The 21,169-nt window shown below is 48.2% G+C and overlaps 1 protein-coding gene across 1 annotated transcript in view; it reads right to left on the bottom strand.

Annotated features, from left to right (window-relative positions):
- Positions 1–21,169, bottom strand: part of LOC130356830 (acetylserotonin O-methyltransferase-like) — a 105,825-nt gene that overhangs the window by 13,025 nt on the left and 71,631 nt on the right. The window contains exon 6 of the mRNA XM_056558824.1: positions 16,482–16,622. Within this exon, the coding sequence (XP_056414799.1) occupies positions 16,482–16,622 (141 nt within the window). The remainder of the gene's footprint in view (positions 1–16,481; positions 16,623–21,169) is intronic.

Genomic DNA, 21,169 nt, shown 5'->3' with positions numbered 1-21,169 from the left:
ATGGCACGATGCATGCTCACTTGCTTGCGTAGTGACCGCCGAATTGTCACCATTCGGCAGCGGGATGACTTCTGGCTCTCCACCTTATTGGACCCTCGCTACCGGCACAAAAGGGGGACCTTTTTTATACCCACTGAGAGGGAGGACAAAGTGACCTACTAGATAGATATCCTATGTAGCCAGTTGGCCGATGCCTATCGGCATCATTGTCCATTCTCTCGTAGGTCTGACTCGGGGGGCACTCTGCACTCATCTTCCACTGTCATGGCTGCTGGGGAAGGGTGGGGTGACAGGAGCAGTACCAGCTCCATCAGCATCAGCCTGAGTCTACAGTCACTTATGAGTACCTTTCTTCACTAGTGTTGGGCGCGAATATTTGCATTTCAAATTTTTATCGCGAATATTGCAAAATTGCAAATTCAAGAATATTGCGAATATATTCACTATATATTTGAAATTACAAATATTCACTTTTTTCCACATATGCGCATCACTTTTTTCCACATATGCGCATATTCGCATATGCACATATTGACATATGTGAATATTCGCATATGCGCATATTCGCATATGTGAATATTCGCATATTCCTTCTTTTCACTTGTGAGCCAACTAAAAGGATGCAAATACACTTGTCAGAGGTTATCAACAACATCGCAAAATATTGCAAATTAAAATATGGGCAATGCAGCTCATCACTATTCTTCACCTGCATAGTGAAGCAACTCATCAGCAGCAGGTAGACCTGAAGCAGGATCTGAACCAGCAGGTGGGGGCATACCTTGACATGCCCATACCAACACACCTTGAAGATCAGCTGGATTTCTGGCAGCAAAACTTGATTTGTGACCGCAACTAGCAGAGTTTGCCCTGAAAAGCTGTCCAGCCAGTAGTGTGCCATCAGAGTGGGTATTTAGTGCGGCAGGGGTCATAGTCACCCCAAGGAGAACCCGTCTGTCCATGAAAAATGTGGAGAGACTGACCTTTGTGAAGATGAATCAGGCATGGATCAACCAGGATGTCCACCCACCAATGCCTGATGCATGAGAGTAGATTAACCATTGTGCCACACCAACACTTCACAAATGTGGATAGTGCAAAACAGAGTTAAGGCGCTGCTCCCCAGTTACAAACATTCCTCAGCATCAGACTATTTTTCATCCACCTTCATCACAAGATACTGGAATTGCCACCCACCGCACCACTCTGTCAAAAGGTTACTTTCAGGACTCCTGATGCTGCAGCTGCAACCTCCGCGTTGTCTCATTCTGCCACCTTATGGTCTCCTCATGCTTCCACCACTTCCAGGCTGTGTCATTCAGCCACTATATGTTCTACTCATGCTGATGCCAACTCCAGGCTGTGCTATTCAGCCACTATATGTTCTACTCATGCTGCCGCCAACTCCATGCTGTGCCATTCAGGCACTATATGGTCTCTTCATCTGCCGCCAACTACAGGCTGTGCCATTCAGCCACTTTATGGTCTCCTCATGCTTCCACCAACTCCAGGATGTGCCATTCAGGCACTATATGTTCTACTTATACTGCCGCCAACTCCATACTGTGCCATTCAGCCACTATATGTTCTACTCATGCTACCGCCAACTTCAGGATGTGCCATTCAGCCACTATATTTTCTACACATGGTACTGCCAACTCCAGGCTGTGCCATTCAGCCACTTTATGGTCTCCTCATTCTTCCGCAAACTCCAGGATGTGCCATTCAGCCACTATATGGTCTCCTCATGCTTCTGCCAACTCCAGGCTGTGCCATTCAGCCACTATATGTTCTATCTATGCTTCCGCCAACTCCAGGCTGTGCCATTCAGCCACTATATGGTCTTCTCATCTGCTACCAACTCCAGGCTGTGTCTTTCAGCCACTATTTTTTCTACTCATGCTTCTGCCAACTCCAGGCTGTGCCATTCAGCCACTATGTGTTCTACTCATGCTGCCGCCAACTCCAGGCAGTGCCTTTCAGCCACTATATGGTCTCTTTAAGCTTCTGCCAAATCCAGGCTGTGCCATTCTGACACTATATGTTCTACTAATGCTGCAGCAAACTCTAGGCGGTGCCATTCAGCCACTATATGTTCTACTCACGCTGCCGCCAACTCCAGGCTGTGCCCTTCAGCCACTATATGTTTTACTCATACTGCCGCCAACTCTAGGCTGTGCCATTCAGCCACTATATGGTCTCCTCATCTGCCACCAACTCCAGGCTGTGCCATTCAGCCACTATATGTTCGAATCATGCTGCCGCCAACTCCAGGCTGTGCCATTCAGCCGCTATATGGTCTCCTCAACTGCCACCACCTCCACGCTGTGCCATCCAGCCACTATATGGTCTCTTCATCTGCCGCCAACTCCAGGCTGTGCCATTCAGCCACTATATGTTCTAATCATGCTGCCGCCAACTCCAGACTGTGCCATTCAGCCACTATATGGTCTCCTCATCTGCCACCAACTCCAGGCTGTGAAATTCAGCCAATACATGTTCTATTCATGCTGCCGCCAACTCCAGTCTGTGCCATTCAGCCACTATATCAGTGATGGCGAACCTATGGCACGCGTGCCACAGGTGGCACGCCGAGCCCCCTCTGTGGGCACGCGGCTACAGGCCCCCGTCACATTCTGGACATCCCTGTGTCCCAAAAGGTCATTTCGGGACACAAGGATGTCCCGGTTACCTCTCTATGGTCCCGCGTTAGCTTTAAAAACGAAGGGACCGTCGGGAGGTTGAGCACGCAGGGACGAGGATGACACGCCCATGGTAAGTGACCAGGGGGACGGCATCTTCGGTGTTCCGACACAGACATACAGCCTCCAGCCATACACTGTATATGGCTGGAGGCTGTATGTCTGTGGGGGGACACTGCCTGTCTAATGTGGGGGAACTCTGTCTGCCTAATGTGGGGTAACACTGCCTAATGTGGGGGAACTCTGACTGCCTAATGTGGGGGAACACTGACTGCCTAATGTGGGGGAACACTGCCTAATGTGGGGGAACTCTGACTGCCTAATGTGGGGGAACACTGCCTGCCTAATGTGGGGGAACACTGCCTGCCTAATGTGGGGAATCACTGCCTAATGTGGGGGAACTCTGACTGCCTAATGTGGGGGAACACTGCTTGCCTAATGTGGGGGAACACTGCCCAATGTGGGGGAACTCTGACTGCCTAATGTGGGGGAACACTGCCTGCCTAATGTGGGGGAACACTGACCGCCTAATGTGGGGGAACACTGCCTGTCTAATGTGGGGGAACTCTGTCTGCCTAATGTGGGGGAACACTGCTTGCCTAATGTGGGGGAACACTGCCCAATGTGGGGGAACTCTGACTGCCTAATGTGGGGGAACACTGCCTGCCTAATGTGGGGGAACACTGACTGCCTAATGTGGGGGAACACTGCCAGTCTAATGTGGGGGAACTCTGTCTGCCTAATGTGGGGGAACACTGTCTGCCTAATGTGGGGAACTCTGTCTGCCTAATGTGGGGAACACCGCCTGCCTAATGTGGGGGGAACTTTACTGCCAACCTTGTGGGGGGAATTATACTGCCAACCTTGTGGGGGGAATTATACTGCCAACCTTGTGGGGGGGAATTATAATTATACTGCCAACCTTGTGGGGGGAATTATACTGCCAACTTTGTGGGGGGAATTATACTGCCAACCTTGTGGGGGGGAATTATACTGCCAACCTTGTGGGGGGGAATTATACTGCCAACCTTGTGGGGGGGGGGGAAGTATACTGTCAACCTTGTGGGAGGAAGTATACTGCCAACCTTGTGGGGGGAATTATACTGCCAACCCTAATGTGGGGGAACTATACTGCCAACCCTAATGTGCGGGGAACTTTACTGCACCTAATGTGGGGGAACTATACCGCCAACCTAATGTGGGGAACTATAGTACACCCAATGTGGGGGAACTATACTGCCAACCCTAATGTGGGGAACTATATTGACAAACTAATGTGGGGGAACTATACTGCACCTAATGTGGAGAACTATACTGCACCCAATGTGGGGGAACTATACTGCCAACCCTAATGTGGATAACTATACTGCCAACCTAATGTGGGGGAACTATACTGCCAACCCTAATGTGGAGAACTATACTGCACCTAATGTGGGGGAACTATACTGCCAACCCTAATGTGGAGAACTATACTGCCAACCTAATGTGGGGGAACTATACTGCACCTATTGTGGGGAAACTATACTGCACCTAATGTGGGGGAACTATACTGCACCTAATGTGGGGGAACTGTACTGCACCTAATGTGGAGAACTATACTGCCAACCTAATGTGGGGGAACTATACTGCACCTAATGTGGGGGAACTATACTGCACCTAATGTGGAGAACTATACTGCCAACCTAATGTGGGGGAACTATACTGCACCTAATGTGGGGGAACTATACTGCACCTAATGTGGGGAAACTATACTGCACCTGATGTGGGGGAACTATACTGCACCTAATGTGGGGGAACAATACTGCACCTAATGTGGGGGAACTATACTGCACCTAATGTGGGGAACTATACTGCACCTAATGTGGGGGAACTATACTGCACCTAATGTGGAGAACTATACCTCACCTAATGTGGGGAACTATACTGCACCTAATGTGGGGAACTATACTGCACCTAATGTGGGGGAACTATACTGCACCTAATGTGGGTAACTATACTGCACCCAATATGGGGGAACTATACTGCAAACAAAAAGTTCTTTCAGCTCACCTCCTCCACGGTCTGCGTGGACTTCAAGCCTGGCCTGGCTTCATACGTGTCAGCAATTGAAGAAAGAAGTAGTCCAGCAGTGCCTTTAAAATGTTGAATTTTATTATTTTCTTTAAAACGAAGAGCACACTCCAAACACCATCACCATGCCGGCAGGCAACTCACATGGACGCGTTTCGAACGCATGCGCGTTCTTGATCACCATGTGAGTTGCCTGCCGGCATGGTGATGGTTTTGGGAGTGTGCTCTTCGTTTTAAAGAAAATAATAAAATTCATACTGCACCTAATGTGGGGGAACTATACTGCACCTAATGTGGAGAACTATACTGCACCTAATGTAGGGGAAGTTTACTGCACCTAATGTAGGGGAAGTTTACTGCACCTAATGTGGGGAACTATACTGCACCTAATGTGGGGAACTATACTGCACCTAATGTGGGGAACTATACTGCACCTAATGTGGGGAACTATACTGCACCTAATGTGGGGAACTATGCTGCATCTAATGTGGGGAACTATACTGCACCTAATGTGGGGGAACTATACTGCACCTAATGTGGGAAAATAATAAAACTATACTGCACCTAATGTGGGGGAACTATACTGCACCTAATGTGGAGAACTATACTGCACCTAATGTAGGGGAAGTTTACTGCACCTAATGTGGGGAACTATACTGCACCTAATGTGGGGAACTATACTGCACCTAATGTGGGGAACTATACTGCACCTAATGTGGGGAACTATACTGCACCTAATGTGGGGAACTATGCTGCATCTAATGTGGGGAACTATACTGCACCTGATGTGGGGGACTATACTGCACCTAATGTGGGGAATTATACTGCACCTAATGTGGGGGAACTATACTGCACCTAATGTGGGGGAACTATACTGCCAAGCTAATGTGTATTCTGATTTAATTGCTGTGCTGGCACTTTGAGGGGAAAAAAGTTGGCGTGCATTATGGTTCGGGCACTCGGGCTCAAAAAGGTTCGCCATCACTGCACTATATGGTCTTCTCATCTGCCGCCAACTCCAGGCTGTGCCATTCAGTCATGATATGTTCTACTCATGCTCCATCCAACTCCAGGCTGTGCCATTCAGCCACTATATATTCTACTCATGTTGCCGCCAACTCCAGGCTGTGCCATTCAGCCACTTTATGGTCTCATCTGCTGCCAACTCCAGACTGTGCCATTCAGCCACTATATGGTCCCCTCATCTGCTGCCAACTACAGGCTGTGCCATTTAGCCACTATATGTTCTACTCATGCTGCCGCCAACTCCAGGCTGTGCCATTCAGCCACTATATGGTCTCCTCAACTGCCACCACCTCCACGCTGTGCCATTCAGCCACTATATGTTCTACTCATGCTGCCGCCAACTCCAGGCTGTGCCATTCAGCCACTATATGGTCTTCTCATCTGCTGCCAACTCCAGGCTGTGCCTTTCAGCCACTATATGGTCTCCTCATCTGCCGCCACCTCCACACTGTGCCATTCAGCCACTATATGTTCTACTCATGCTACCGCCAATTCCAGGCTGTGACATTCTGCCACTTTATGGTATCCTCATCTGCTGCCATCTCCAGACTGTGCCATTCAGCCACAATATGGTCTCCTCATCTGCTGCCAACTACAGGCTGCGCCATTTTGTCACTATATGTTCCACTCATGCTGCCGCCAACTCCAGGCTGTGCCAATCAGTCACTATATCGTCTCCTCATCTGCCGCAACCTCCACGCTGTGCCATTCAGCCACTATATGTTCTACTCATGCTGCTGCCAACTCCAGGCTGTGCCACTCAGCCATTATGTGATCTCATCATCTGCCGCCAACTCCAGGCTGTGCCATTCAGCCACTATATGTTCTACTCATGCTGCCGCCAACTCCGCCATTCAGCCACTATATAGTCTCCTCATCAGCCGCCAACTCCAGGCTGTACCATTCAGCCACTACATGTTCTACTCATGCTGCCGCCAACTCCACGCTGTGCCATTCAGCCACTATATGTTCCACTCATGCTGCCACCAACTCTAGGCTGTGCCATTCAGTCACTATATGGTCTCCTCATCTGCCGCCACCTCCATGCTGTGCCATTCAGGCACTGTATGTTCTACACATGCTTTCACCAACTCCAGGCTGCGCCATTCAGCCACTATGTGGTCTCCTCATCTGCCGCCAACTTCAGGCTGTGCCATTCACCCACTATATGTTCTACTCATGCTGCCGACAACTCCGCCATTCAGCCACTATATGGTCTCCTTATCTGCCGCCAACTCCAGGCTGAGCCATTCAGCCACTACATGTTCTAGTCATGCTGCCGCCAACTCCAGGCTGTGCCATTCAGCCACTATATGGTCTCTTTATCTGCCGCCAACTCCAGGCTGAGCCATTCAGCCACTACATGTTCTAATCATGCTGCTGCCAACTCCAGGCTGTGCCATTCAGCCACTATATGGTGTTCTCATCTGCCGCCAACTCCAGGCTGTGTCATTCAGCCACTATATGTTCTACTTATGCTGCCTCCAACTCCAGGCTGTGCCATTCAGCCACTATATGGTCCACTCATGCTGCTGCCAACTCTGGGCTGTGCCATTCAGCCACTATATGGTCTCCTCATCTGCCACCACCTCCACGCTGTGCCAATCAGCCACTATATGGTCTCCTCATCTGCTGCCAACTCCTGGCTGTGCCATTTAACCACTATATGTTCTTTTCATGCTACCGCCAACTCCGCAATTCAGCCACTATATGGTCTCCTTATCTGCCGCCAACTTCAGGCTGTGCCATTCAGCCACTTTATGTTCTACTCATGCTGCCGCCAACTCCAGGCTGTGCCATTCAGCCTCTATATGTTCTACTCATGCCGCCACCAACCCCAGGCTGTGCCATTCAGCCACTATATGGTCTACTCATGCTGCTACCAACTCCAGGCTGTGCCATTCAGACACTATATGGTCTCCTCATCTGCCACCACCTCCACGCTGTGCCATTCAGCCACTATATGTTCTACTCATGCTGTCGCCAACTCCAGGCTGTTCCTTTCAGCCACTATATGGTCTCCTCATCTGCTGCTAACTCCAGGCTGTGCCATTCATCCACTATATGTTCTTTTCTTGCTACCGCCAACTCCGCCATTCAGCCACTATATGGTCTCCTTATCTGCCGCCAACTTCAGGCTGTGCCATTCAGCCACTATATGCTCTACTTATGCTGCCGCCAACTCCAGGCTGTGCCATTCAGCCACTATATGTTCTGCTCATGCTGCCGCCAACTCCAGGCTGCGCCATTCAGCCACTTTATGGTCTCCGCATCTTTTACCAACTCCAGGCTGTGCCACTCAGCCATTATATGGTCTCCTCATCTGCCGCCAACAACAGGCTGTGCCATTTAGCCACTATATGTTTTACTCATGCTGCCGCCAACTCCAGGCTGTGCCATTTAGCCACTATATGGTCTCATCTGCCGCCAACTTCATGCTGTGCCATTCAGCCTCTATATGTTCTACTCATGCTGTCACTAACTCCAGGCTGTGCCATTCTGCCACTATATGTTCTCCTCATGCTGCCGCCAACTCCAGGCTGTGCCATTGAGCCACTATATGTTCTACTCATGCTGCCGCCAACTCTAGGCTGTGCTATTCAGCCACTATATGGTCTCCTCATCTGTTGCCAACTCCAGGCGGTTCCATTCAGCCTCTATATGGTCTCCTCATCTGCCGTCAACTACAGGCTGTGCCATTCATCCACTAATTGTTCTACTCATGCTGCCGCCAACTCCAGACCGTGCCATTCAACCACTATTTGTTCTACTAATGTTGCCGCCAACTCCAGGCTGTGCCGTTCAGCCACTTTATGGTCTCCTCATCTGCCGCCAACTCCAGGCTGTGCCATTCAGCCTCTGTATGTTCTACTCATGCTGCCGTCAACTCCAGGCTGTGTCATTCAGCCACTACATGTTCTACTCATGCTGCCGCCAACTCAAGGCTGAGCCATTCAGCCACTATATGTTCTACTCATGCTGCCGCCAACTGCAGACTGTGCCATTCAGCCACTAAATGGTCTCCCCATGCTTCTGCCAACTCTAGGCTGTGCCGTTCAGCCACTGTCACGATGCCGGCTGGCAGGTAGTGGATCCTCTGTGCCAGAGAGGGATTGGCGTGGACCGTGCTAGAGGATCGGTTCTAAGTCACTACTGGTTTTCACCAGAGCCCGCCGCAAAGCGGGATGGTCTTGCTGCGGCGGTAGTGACCAGGTCGTATCCCCTAGCAACGGCTCAACCTCTCTGGCTGCTGAAGATAGGCGCGGTACAAGGGAGTAGACAGAAGCAAGGTCGGACGTAGCAGAAGGTCGGGGCAGGCAGCAAGGATCGTAGTCAGGGGCAACGGCAGAAGGTCTGGAATCACAGGCAAGGAACACACAAGGAACGCTTTCACTGGCACTAGGGCAACAAGATCCGGCGAGGGAGTGAAGGGGAAGTGAGGTGATATAGGGAAGTGCACAGGTGTAAACACTAATTGGAACCACTGCACCAATCAGCGGTGCAGTGGCCCTTTAAATCGCAAAGACCCGGCGCGCGCGCGCCCTAGGGAGCGGGGCCGCGCGCGCCGGGACAGAACTGACGGGGAGCGAGTAAGGTACGGGAGCCGGGGTGCGCATCGCGAGCGGGCGCTACCCGCATCGCGAATCGCATCCCGGCCGGAGGCAGTAACGCAGCGCCCCGGGTCCGTGGAACCGACCGGGGCGCTGCAGTGAGGGAAGTGTAGCGAGCGCTCCGGGGAGGAGCGGGGACCCGGAGCGCTCGGCGTAACAGTACCCCCCCCCTTGGGTCTCCCCCTCTTCTTGGGACCTGAGAACCTGAGGATCAGACTTTTGTCCAGGATATTGTCCTCAGGTTCCCAGGACCTCTCTTCTGGACCACAACCCTCCCAATCCACTAAAAAAAAAGTTCTTCCCCTGACCTTTTTAGAGGCCAAAATCTCTTTGACAGAGAAGATGTCCGAGGAGCCGGAAACAGGAGTGGGAGGAACAGATTTAGGAGAAAAACGGTTGAGGATGAGAGGTTTAAGAAGAGAGACGTGAAAGGCATTAGGGATACGAAGAGAAGGAGGAAGAAGAAGTTTGTAAGAGACAGGATTAATTTGACACAAAACTTTAAAAGGACCAAGATAGCGTGGTCCCAACTTATAGCTCGGGACACGGAAACGGACATATTTAGCGGAGAGCCATACCTTGTCTCCAGGGGAAAAAATGGGAGGAGCTCTTCTTTTCTTATCTGCGAATCTCTTCATGCGAGAAGAAGCCTGTAAGAGAGAATTTTGGGTCTCTTTCCATATGGTGGAAAGATCACGAGAAATTTCATCCACAGCGGGCAGACCAGAGGGCAAGGGGGTAGGGAGGGGGGGAAGAGGGTGACGGCCGTACACCACGAAAAACGGAGATTTGGAGGAAGATTCAGAGATTCTGAAATTATACGAGAATTCGGCCCAAGGTAGAAGATCTGCCCAGTCATCCTGGCGGGAGGAAACAAAATGTCGTAAATAGTCACCCAAGATCTGGTTAATTCTCTCTACTTGTCCATTGGATTGAGGATGGTATGCAGAAGAAAAATTTAATTTAATCTTGAGTTGTTTACAGAGAGCCCTCCAGAATTTAGACACAAATTGGACGCCTCTATCCGAGACGATCTGTGTAGGCAACCCGTGAAGACGAAAAATGTGTACAAAAAATTGTTTAGCCAACTGAGGCGCTGAAGGAAGACCAGGAAGAGGGATGAAATGTGCCATTTTGGAGAATCGATCAACGACCACCCAAATAACAGTGTTGCCATGGGATGGGGGTAAGTCAGTAATAAAATCCATACCAATCAGAGACCAAGGTTGTTCGGGGACAGGTAGAGGATGAAGAAAACCAGCGGGCTTCTGGCGAGGAGTCTTATCCCGGGCACAGATAGTGCAGGCTCGCACAAAGTCCACCACATCAGTCTCTAGAGTCGGCCACCAATAGAAGCGAGAGATGAGTTGCACAGATTTCTTGATGCCCGCATGACCTGCGAGATGGGAGGAGTGACCCCATTTGAGGATCCCAAGGCGTTGGCGTGGAGAAACAAAGGTCTTTCCTGGAGGAGTTTGCCTGATGGAGGCTGGAGAAGTGGAAATCAGGCAGTCAGGAGGAATGATGTGTTGAGGAGAGAGTTCAATTTCAGAGGCATCTGAGGAACGAGAGAGAGCATCGGCCCTAATGTTTTTATCAGCAGGCCGAAAGTGAATTTCAAAATTAAATCGGGCAAAGAACAGAGACCACCTGGCCTGACGAGGATTCAGCCGTTGGGCAGACTGGAGGTAGGAGAGGTTCTTGTGATCGGTGTAAATAATAACTGGAAATCTTGATCCCTCCAGCAGATGCCTCCATTCCTCAAGTGCTAATTTAATGGCTAGAAGCTCTCGATCCCCGATGGAGTAGTTCCTCTCCGCCGGAGAGAAGGTCCTGGAAAAAAAACCACAAGTAACAGCATGCCCGGAAGAGTTTTTTTGTAGAAGGACAGCTCCAGCTCCCACTGAGGAGGCATCAACCTCCAATAGGAAGGGTTTAGATGGGTCAGGTCTGGAGAGCACGGGAGCCGAAGAAAAGGCAGACTTGAGTCGTTTAAAGGCGTCTTCCGCTTGAGGAGGCCAAGACTTGGGATCGGCATTTTTTTTTGTTAAAGCCACAATAGGAGCCACAATGGTAGAAAAATGTGGAATAAATTGCCTGTAATAATTGGCGAACCCCAAAAAACGTTGGATGGCACGGAGTCCGGAGGGGCGTGGCCAATCTAAGACGGCAGAGAGTTTATCTGGGTCCATTTGTAGTCCCTGGCCAGAGACCAAGTATCCTAGAAAAGGAAGAGATTGGCATTCAAACAGACATTTCTCTATTTTGGCATAGAGTTGATTATCACGAAGTCTCTGAAGAACCATACGGACATGCTGGCGGTGTTCTTCAAGATTGGCAGAAAAAATCAGGATATCGTCCAGATATACAACAACACAGGAGTATAGTAGATCACGAAAAATTTCATTAACAAAGTCTTGGAAGACGGCAGGGGCGTTGCATAGACCAAAGGGCATGACCAGATACTCAAAGTGTCCATCTCTGGTGTTAAATGCCGTTTTCCATTCATCCCCCTCTCTGATGCGGATGAGATTATAAGCACCTCTTAAGTCCAGTTTGGTAAAAATATGGGCACCTTGGAGACGATCAAAGAGTTCAGAGATGAGGGGTAGGGGGTAGCGGTTCTTAACCGTGATTTTATTAAGACCGCGGTAGTCAATGCAAGGACGTAGAGAGCCATCTTTTTTGGACACAAAGAAAAATCCGGCTCCGGCAGGAGAGGAGGATTTACGGATAAAGCCCTTTTTTAAATTTTCTTGGACGTATTCAGACATGGCAAGAGTCTCTGGGACGGACAGAGGATAGATTCTGCCCCGGGGTGGAGTAGTGCCCGGGAGGAGGTCAATGGGACAATCATAAGGCCTGTGAGGAGGTAGAGTCTCAGCTTGTTTTTTGCAAAAAACGTCCGCAAAGTCCATATAGGCCTTAGGGAGACCGGTTACATGAGGAAGCACAGGGACACGGCCAGGTTTACTGGGAACCGGTTTTAAGCAGTCCTTGGAACAAGAGGGCCCCCAACTCTTGATCTCCCCAGTGGACCAATCCAGGATTGGGGAATGGAGTTGAAGCCAGGGAAGTCCAAGAAGGATTTCAGAAGTGCAATTGGGGAGGACCAACAGTTCAATCCTCTCGTGATGAGATCCGATGCACATTAGAAGGGGCTCCGTGCGGAAACGTATAGTACAGTCCAATCTTTCATTGTTTACACAATTGATGTAGAGGGGTCTGGCGAGACTGGTCACCGGGATGTTGAACCTGTTGACGAGAGAGGCTAAGATGAAATTTCCTGCAGATCCAGAGTCCAAGAAGGCCACAGCAGAGAAGGAGAAGGCAGAGGCAGACATCCGCACAGGCACAGTAAGACGTGGAGAAGCAGAGTAGACATCAAGGACTGTCTCACCTTTGTGCGGAGTCAGCGGACGTCTTTCCAGGCGGGGAGGACGGATAGGACAATCCTTCAGGAAGTGTTCGGTACTAGCACAGTACAGGCAGAGATTCTCCATGCGGCGTCGTGTCCTCTCTTGGGGTGTCAGGCGAGACCGGTCGACCTGCATAGCCTCCACGGCGGGAGGCACAGGAACAGATTGCAGGGGACCAGAGGAGAGAGGAGCCGGGGAGAAGAAACGCCTCGTGCGAACAGAGTCCATATCCTGGCGGAGCTCCTGACGCCGTTCGGAAAAACGCATGTCAATGCGAGTGGCAAGATGGATGAGTTCATGTAGGTTAGCAGGGATTTCTCGTGCGGCCAGAACATCTTTAATGTTGCTGGATAGGCCTTTTTTAAAGGTCGCGCAGAGTGCCTCATTATTCCAGGATAATTCTGAAGCAAGGGTACGGAACTGTACGGCATACTCGCCAACGGAAGAATTACCCTGGACCAGGTTCAACAGGGCAGTCTCAGCAGAAGAGGCTCGGGCAGGTTCCTCAAAGACACTTCGAATTTCCGAGAAGAAGGAGTGTACAGAGGCAGTGACGGGGTCATTGCGGTCCCAGAGCGGTGTGGCCCAAGCCAGGGCTTTTCCAGACAGCAGGCTGACTACGAAAGCCACCTTAGACCTTTCAGTGGGGAACTGGTCCGACATCATCTCCAAGTGTAATGAACATTGGGAAAGAAAGCCACGGCAAAACTTAGAGTCCCCATCAAATTTATCCGGCAAGGATAGTCGTATTCCAGAAGCGGCCACTCGCTGCGGAGGAGGTACAGGAGCTGGCGGAGGAGATGATTGCTGGAGCTGTGGTAGTAACTGTTGTAGCATAACAGTCAGTTGAGACAGCTGTTGGCCTTGTTGCGCAATCTGTTGTGACTGCTGGGCGACCACCGTGGTGAGGTCAGCGACAACTGGCAGAGGAACTTCAGCGGGATCCATGGCCGGATCTACTGTCACGATGCCGGCTGGCAGGTAGTGGATCCTCTGTGCCAGAGAGGGATTGGCGTGGACCGTGCTAGAGGATCGGTTCTAAGTCACTACTGGTTTTCACCAGAGCCCGCCGCAAAGCGGGATGGTCTTGCTGCGGCGGTAGTGACCAGGTCGTATCCCCTAGCAACGGCTCAACCTCTCTGGCTGCTGAAGATAGGCGCGGTACAAGGGAGTAGACAGAAGCAAGGTCGGACGTAGCAGAAGGTCGGGGCAGGCAGCAAGGATCGTAGTCAGGGGCAACGGCAGAAGGTCTGGAATCACAGGCAAGGAACACACAAGGAACGCTTTCACTGGCACTAGGGCAACAAGATCCGGCGAGGGAGTGAAGGGGAAGTGAGGTGATATAGGGAAGTGCACAGGTGTAAACACTAATTGGAACCACTGCACCAATCAGCGGTGCAGTGGCCCTTTAAATCGCAAAGACCCGGCGCGCGCGCGCCCTAGGGAGCGGGGCCGCGCGCGCCGGGACAGAACTGACGGGGAGCGAGTAAGGTACGGGAGCCGGGGTGCGCATCGCGAGCGGGCGCTACCCGCATCGCGAATCGCATCCCGGCCGGAGGCAGTAACGCAGCGCCCCGGGTCCGTGGAACCGACCGGGGCGCTGCAGTGAGGGAAGTGTAGCGAGCGCTCCGGGGAGGAGCGGGGACCCGGAGCGCTCGGCGTAACAGCCACTATATGTTCTACTCATATGCTGCCAACTGCAGGCTGTACCATTCAGCCACTATATGTTCTACTCATGCTGCCGCCAACTCCAGGCTGTGCCATTCAGCCACTATATGTTCTACTAATGCTGCCACCAACTCCAGCCTGTGCCATTCAGCCACTATATGGTCTCCTCATCTGCTGACAACTCCAGGCTGTGCCATTCAGCCACTTTATCTTCTACTCATGCTGCAGCCAACTCCAGGCTATGTCATTTAGCCCTTTATATGGTTTACTGATGCTTCTGGGCCTGGGACATACCTAAAATTTGTATGGTAGCACTAGCTATCGTAATTCTTCAATTTAAATTTGAAAATGCATCTTTTAATCTTAGGGTTTGTGAAGCCCTATTGTCTCTTTATGCTGCCACGAGCTACAGGCTGTGTCATTCAGCCACCATATGGTTTACTGACGCTGCGGGGCCTGGGACATTACCTATAGTTTTTATGGTTAGCACTAGCTACTATAAATCTTCAATTTAAATTTGAAAATTCATCTTTTAATCTTAGGGTTTGTGAAGCCCTATTGTCTCTTCATATTGCCGTTAGCTCCAGGCTGTGTCATTCAGCAACTATAAGGTATACTAATGCTGCTGGGCCTAGGACATTACATAACAATTTTTATGGTAGGACTAGCTACCATAAATCTTCAATTTAAATTTGAAAATTCATCTTTTATTCTTAGGGTTTGTGAGGCTATATGGTCTCCTCATGCTGCTGCCAACTCCAGGCTGTGTCATTCTGCCAGATTATGGTCTCCTCATGCTGCCACCACCTCTAGGCTCTGTCATTGTGACTCCTTGTTAGATTGGGTTTTGTGGTCATACAGTACTAGTTGAAAATTCACTGGGACATTAAACTTGGGAATCTAATATAAATCTTAAATTAAAAAAAATCAACGTGATCTTTTCAAGTCTGATGCCCTATGGTCGTCGACATCATATTACCTGTGGAATTATCCCAAGAATTCAATGAAACAGCTTGGAGTGATAACAATGAACCATAACTTATTAAATGAAACATTCGCACTTTCACAGTTAGGGGGCACTGAGAGGCAGGGGCTAGAACTGGTGTTATCTTGCCTGGCGGAGAACCGCCAACTCAATTTTAAGATACAATTACAAGCTTTTTCCCTGCAGCCACTTCTAGCTTTATGTGCCCACTTATCCAATGGAACAGAAGCTGAATTTGCTCCTGTCCAAGTCGCTGGTACTGCAGTCCCTCCCTTTTCAAGTGGACACTCAGAGTATGAGAGGCAAGGGCTGGAACAGGTGGTAGCTCGCCTCGCGAGCTCACCAACAGCTCGCTGCTCACCAGAATGGGTAATCAAAAAATTTAATTCAACTCAAATGAAATAAAAATTACATAAAATATCTGCCCCATCCAGATGCTCTGCGATGCCTGTAACCTGCATGTCATACTGAATAACAGTATTATTTCACTAACACAGCTCACTCCCTATGCTTGTTAGGACAAGGCAAAGTGTTCTACACCTCTATTGAGCCAGAAATAGCCATTTTTAATAGCGATTCCCCACAAATAAATTCTGACTGAACCGAACATTTTCGGAAAATACGGGGAATCGACCAAATTGAATTTTTTAAAAATTCGCTCATCTCTACTCAAAGCAATAGAACAAAATCCCTGTGTACACTTTTTCTGTGGGGTGCAGCTCAGGTGTACAAATAGAACTGTGTAGAGATTTAGAACTTTGCACAACATTTATCATCTGCCTTGCACGAGTATAGTAGATTTGTTGAATTTGCACCACATTTAGACAAACCAAAACGATCTACAAAAAACTTCTACCTACACCAACATTGATAAATTTCCCCCATAAAGTATATCTATACATTTTAGAATTACCCTGTAGAATTAAAAAAACAAAACACAAATAGGAAATGTTCTTTGCTATGATATGTTTCTTTCCAAACTATTTTTTACATACTTCACCTTCAAGGAAATGTATCTGTTGTTCCTTATCTGTTACAAAATGTTTCTCAGCTGTTTGCACAACCTTTGGTAGGTCCATAATGGTGACTGTTGAATCTTTATATGTAGATACAAATTGTTTTGCAAGACCCCCTGAACATCCTAAAAAAATAAAAAGATGAGTTTTTCTGGGTAAACTACAAGTGAAATATAAATATAGAAAATGCAGAACAAAACTATATTACTACTATACAAGCTTTCACAGGTTTAATGCCCCTGGTTGGTAACCACCGGCGTACCATGTGTCCTGATTCTTACCAGCATCATGCAACATCCTCTGTACCATGGATCTTTGGTCCCTGGCAATCCTCTACTTGAATCAATGGCTGCTTCAGTCATTGCTGCAGTTTTGGCCCAGATTTATTAAACTGTGTGAGAGAAAAAATAGAGTGATATTCCCACAGCAACCAATCACAGCTCTGCTAACGAGCTGTGGTAAAGTGAAAGCTGAGCTGTGATTGGTTGCTGTGGGAAAATCACTCTATTTTTTCTCTCACACAGTTTGATAAATCTGGGCCATTGTCTTTTAGTGCGCCGTAGAGGCATGTCTAACACTAAACTATTTCTCACCAAGTAATATGCTGCTCAAAAATTTGCCTAGAAAGTTCTTTTATATGGCAGAGGTCGAAGCATTTAATGACATATTGTGACAAGACTCCTTTACATATCTACTTGAGACCTAACTGCATACCAAGTTTTGCAGCTATCCAATATTTCTATCTAGGTGCACAATTTTTTTTTGAGAGGTAATCTTCTTTGCCTCTTCCTGTTTTGTGTTGTTTTGGCTTCTAGGAGTATGTACCTGAAGCTGTAATATGTTGTTCTTACGTAGGACAGCATATTCAAATGACAGATTTGCTTTTAAAATGCAATAGTATTGTATTCACATTGACCATCCTCTTGCTTCATTAAACAGGGGGTAGTGGCGGTATCCGAACACAAACACCAACATGGGTAAGTGATCATTCTCACGCTCTGATATAATTTCAGTCTCAATATGGGAGGATTATGTCTATATACAGGTATATATAGTCTGCAAGGGAAGGATATATAAGTAAGAGTGATACGGTTAATAGTACCTACAAGCAGCCTCAGTACTAGATACCTGTTAGATAGACTGCATTGCACATATGCACTTTGATGAATAGACAGATACGCGTATACAAACATGTGCTATGTATAGGTGTACTTTACTAGTGGGCATGTGGCAATAAGCGTGTTATTATCATTATTGTTTGTGTTCTCATACCACCCAATGTTCTAGGTATTCCCTGCCTGTTATATTGTATTTTAATATTCATGTGTATTTTCTTTTATAATAATAAAAAGGTAATTTTTTTAATTGTAAAAACTCTATTGTTTTTCATAAGTATTTATAATATAATCATAGAGGATTCCTTACAATATGTGAGATATATAGGGACAGTGCAATGTGGGCAATCTGTTCATTGAGACCCTCGTGTCCAATTAAGATGTAATTGTTGTTAGGTCTCTGCTCCCGGCAGTGCCGCGGTTCACACTGTGTTACGCGCCCGCATGCGAACCTCGGACTGTCGTTTACCTTTCGCCCCGTCCTCTTCTGTCCATGCTGGACCTTCTCCTCATGTTGCGCGGCGTGCTCGCTTACAAGCCCCACTCTGTTCCTTTCCTCCTGCCTGTCCCTGCCGGCATGCATCCCCGCCTCCTGTTCCCTGCCGGATCTTTATGCCCTAGTTTCCAAGAGAAAGCGTATATTTGTGTCTTGCCTTGCTGTGTATCGGATCCCTTGCTACGTATACTGACTTTGCTCCTGTGCCGCCTGCCTTCTGACCTCTTGCTACGTGACCTTGCTTCATTGACGCCTGTCCTGACCTCCTGCCTGTCCTGACTACGTCTGTGCCTCATCCTTCCTGTGCCACATTATACTTCGGCTGCCTGTGGGGATGAGTCATATCAGGGGTAACAACCTGGGTGCCACCTGCCGCAGCAAGTCCATCCCGCTTTGTGGCCGGCTCAGGTGAAAACCAGCGGCGCCTTAGACTCCGCTCCCTGGTACGGCCCAAGCCATCTTCCTCCACAGTCAGTGGATCCACCTAACCACAGCCATTACAGTAAGATGTGGCCATGGATCCCGCCAAGGCTCCTCTTCCTAGTGTCTCTGATCTCTCGGCAATTGTTGCACAGCAGTCTGTGCAGATTGAGCAGCAAGCACAGCAGTTGTCTCAGCTTACCCCACTGATGCAGCAGTTTCTTACCTCACAACCAGGGCCGGATCATCATTGGAGCTCATGGAGCTCCTGCTCTGGGCCCCGCACGTCCAGGAAAGAAAGGAGGCCCCGCTTCCTAAACAATTTATTATAGAGAAAAAAATGTTCCCCTCCATTTCCCCTCCCCCTGCGAGGCCCCCTTCTTTGGCCGTTCTTAAGGGTGTACTCACAGCTGCCCATTGCATAGTGAGCTGGGGCAGGGACACTGCTGCTTTTAGGCAGCAGACGTACAGCGCGTGACGTCAACGGCATGTTCCTGCCTGTGCTGCGCACCGTGCAGGAGGGGAACCTTACCACTGCCACCGGAGCCTCACCGCTGCCATGCACGGGGGTGGGGTGGCAGGGGGCGGACTGGTAGCCCGAGCCTGAGGGGGGCCCACTGGAGGCCTGAGCCTAAGGGGGGGGGGCCCGGGGGGGGGGGGGCCCACTGTTGGCCCGAGCCTGAGGGGGGCCCATTGCTGACCAGTGCAGCACTACAACCCCCCCTCTCGTTTTGCTGCCAGACGCATGTGCTGTTATCAGGGAGACCTCACACTGTAGAGGAGCCTGGACTACTACTGGAACTTAACATTGTGAGTAAGGATTAATAATTCCTGCGAATGACTTCATGCCTAGGCTGTATCAGGGCATGCTGGGTGTTGTGGTTAGGAACTGCAACTCCCAGCATTCCTTAACACAGCCTATGGCTCTACAGCTGACCCAAAACTACAACTCCCAGAGCATGTTGCACCATAACCCATACTATATCACTATATAGTGCAATATGCTGGGAGTTGTAGTTTTGGATTGACTCAGCTGTAGAGTGGATGACTGTATCAGGGCATGCTGAGAGTTATAGTTACTAACTGCATCACCCAGCATTCTCAGACACAGCCTATGGCTCCACAGCTGACCTAAAACTACAACTCCCAGCATGTTGCACCATAACCTATATTATTCTACTACATAGTGCAACATGCTGGGAGCTGTAGTTTTGTTTTGGGTCAGCTGCGGATCCATAGAGAGTATCAGGGCATGCTTGGAGTTGTAGTTAGGGACTACCCTGACACAGCCTATGGTTCTGCAGCTGACCCAAAACTAGTGCTAAAATAGTGAGTAAAATAATTTTTAATAAAAGTGAATAAGCCCCACACTAATAAAAGTTTACCTCAAATCCCCATTCCCATTAAAATAATGTAAACAAAAATGAACAAATGAGGTGTCGCCGCATGCATAATGTCTGAACTATTAAAATATAACTGCACGGTCAATGGTATTAATGTAAAAAAAATATATCTAAGTCCAGAATTGCTGATTTTTGGTAACTTCATAGGAAAAAAAAAAAAAAAAACTGAATTAATAAAAATAAATGGTACTGATAAAAACTACAGATCACTGCCAAAAAAGTCCTCACACATCCCCGTATACGGAAAAATAAAAGTATTATAGGGATCAGAAATTGAAATTTTAAGCATATTAATTGCCTTACAAAAAGTTGTAATTTATAAAATAAAATAAAAACACCCTGCCATTTTGTAACTTTTGGGGGCTTCCATTTCTATGCAGTGCACTTTTAAGTAAAAATGACACCTTATCCTCATTCTGTAGGTCCATACCATTAATTTGTATACAGTAGGTTTTATAATTTATTTAAAATTTGTAAAATAAAATAACTTTTTGTGCAAAAATTTGTAAGCTTAAAATCATTCTTTTCTGACCCCTCCTTTTTTTATTTTTTTTTTACATATATGGGGATGTGTGGGCCCTCATTTTTGTGCCGTGATCTGTAGTTTTACTACACTTTTTATTAATTTTTTTAAAGATATATAAAGTGACCAAAAATACACAATTCTGGACTTTGGTGTTTTTTTTTTTTACGTATACTCCATTGTCCGTGTGGTTTAATTAACATAATATTTTTATTGTTCAGACATTTACGCAAGTGGTGTATGCTTATGTTTATTTTTGTTTACATATTTTTTTTATAGGAAAAGAAAAATTTTTATTAGGGAAGATGTTATTTCACATTTTAACTTTATTTACACTATTTTTTAGCTGCCATAGGGGACTATTACATGCACCGCGGTGGTCCTAATTAGCTCCACTAAGAAGCTGGGATAATTTGTTTTTACAATTTAGATGCCACAATCAACTTAGATCCCGGCATCTAAAAGGTTAATGCTGGCATCACGGCAATTGCTGATGTCCGCCATTAGCCACGGGTCCCAGCTGATAGCTGTCAGGACCATCCCACTATGTCTGAGGAGTCTGTGGGAATTAGGGCTCGTCCACACTATGAACTTCTGCCAGAAGAATTCCACTTGTTTTCAATGGGAATCTGCTGCTCTGTGCACACTACGGAATTGTCAAAGCAGAAATCTGACAGTGTAATGGACGTTCACCCAAAGAATGAAAATGTTTATT

The sequence above is a fragment of the Hyla sarda genome, chromosome 2 (assembly GCF_029499605.1).
Source record: "Hyla sarda isolate aHylSar1 chromosome 2, aHylSar1.hap1, whole genome shotgun sequence".
Taxonomy (NCBI): domain Eukaryota; kingdom Metazoa; phylum Chordata; class Amphibia; order Anura; family Hylidae; genus Hyla; species Hyla sarda.
The sequence above is the reverse complement of the archived record's forward strand: the minus strand, read 5'-3'. Positions and strand labels throughout refer to the sequence as shown.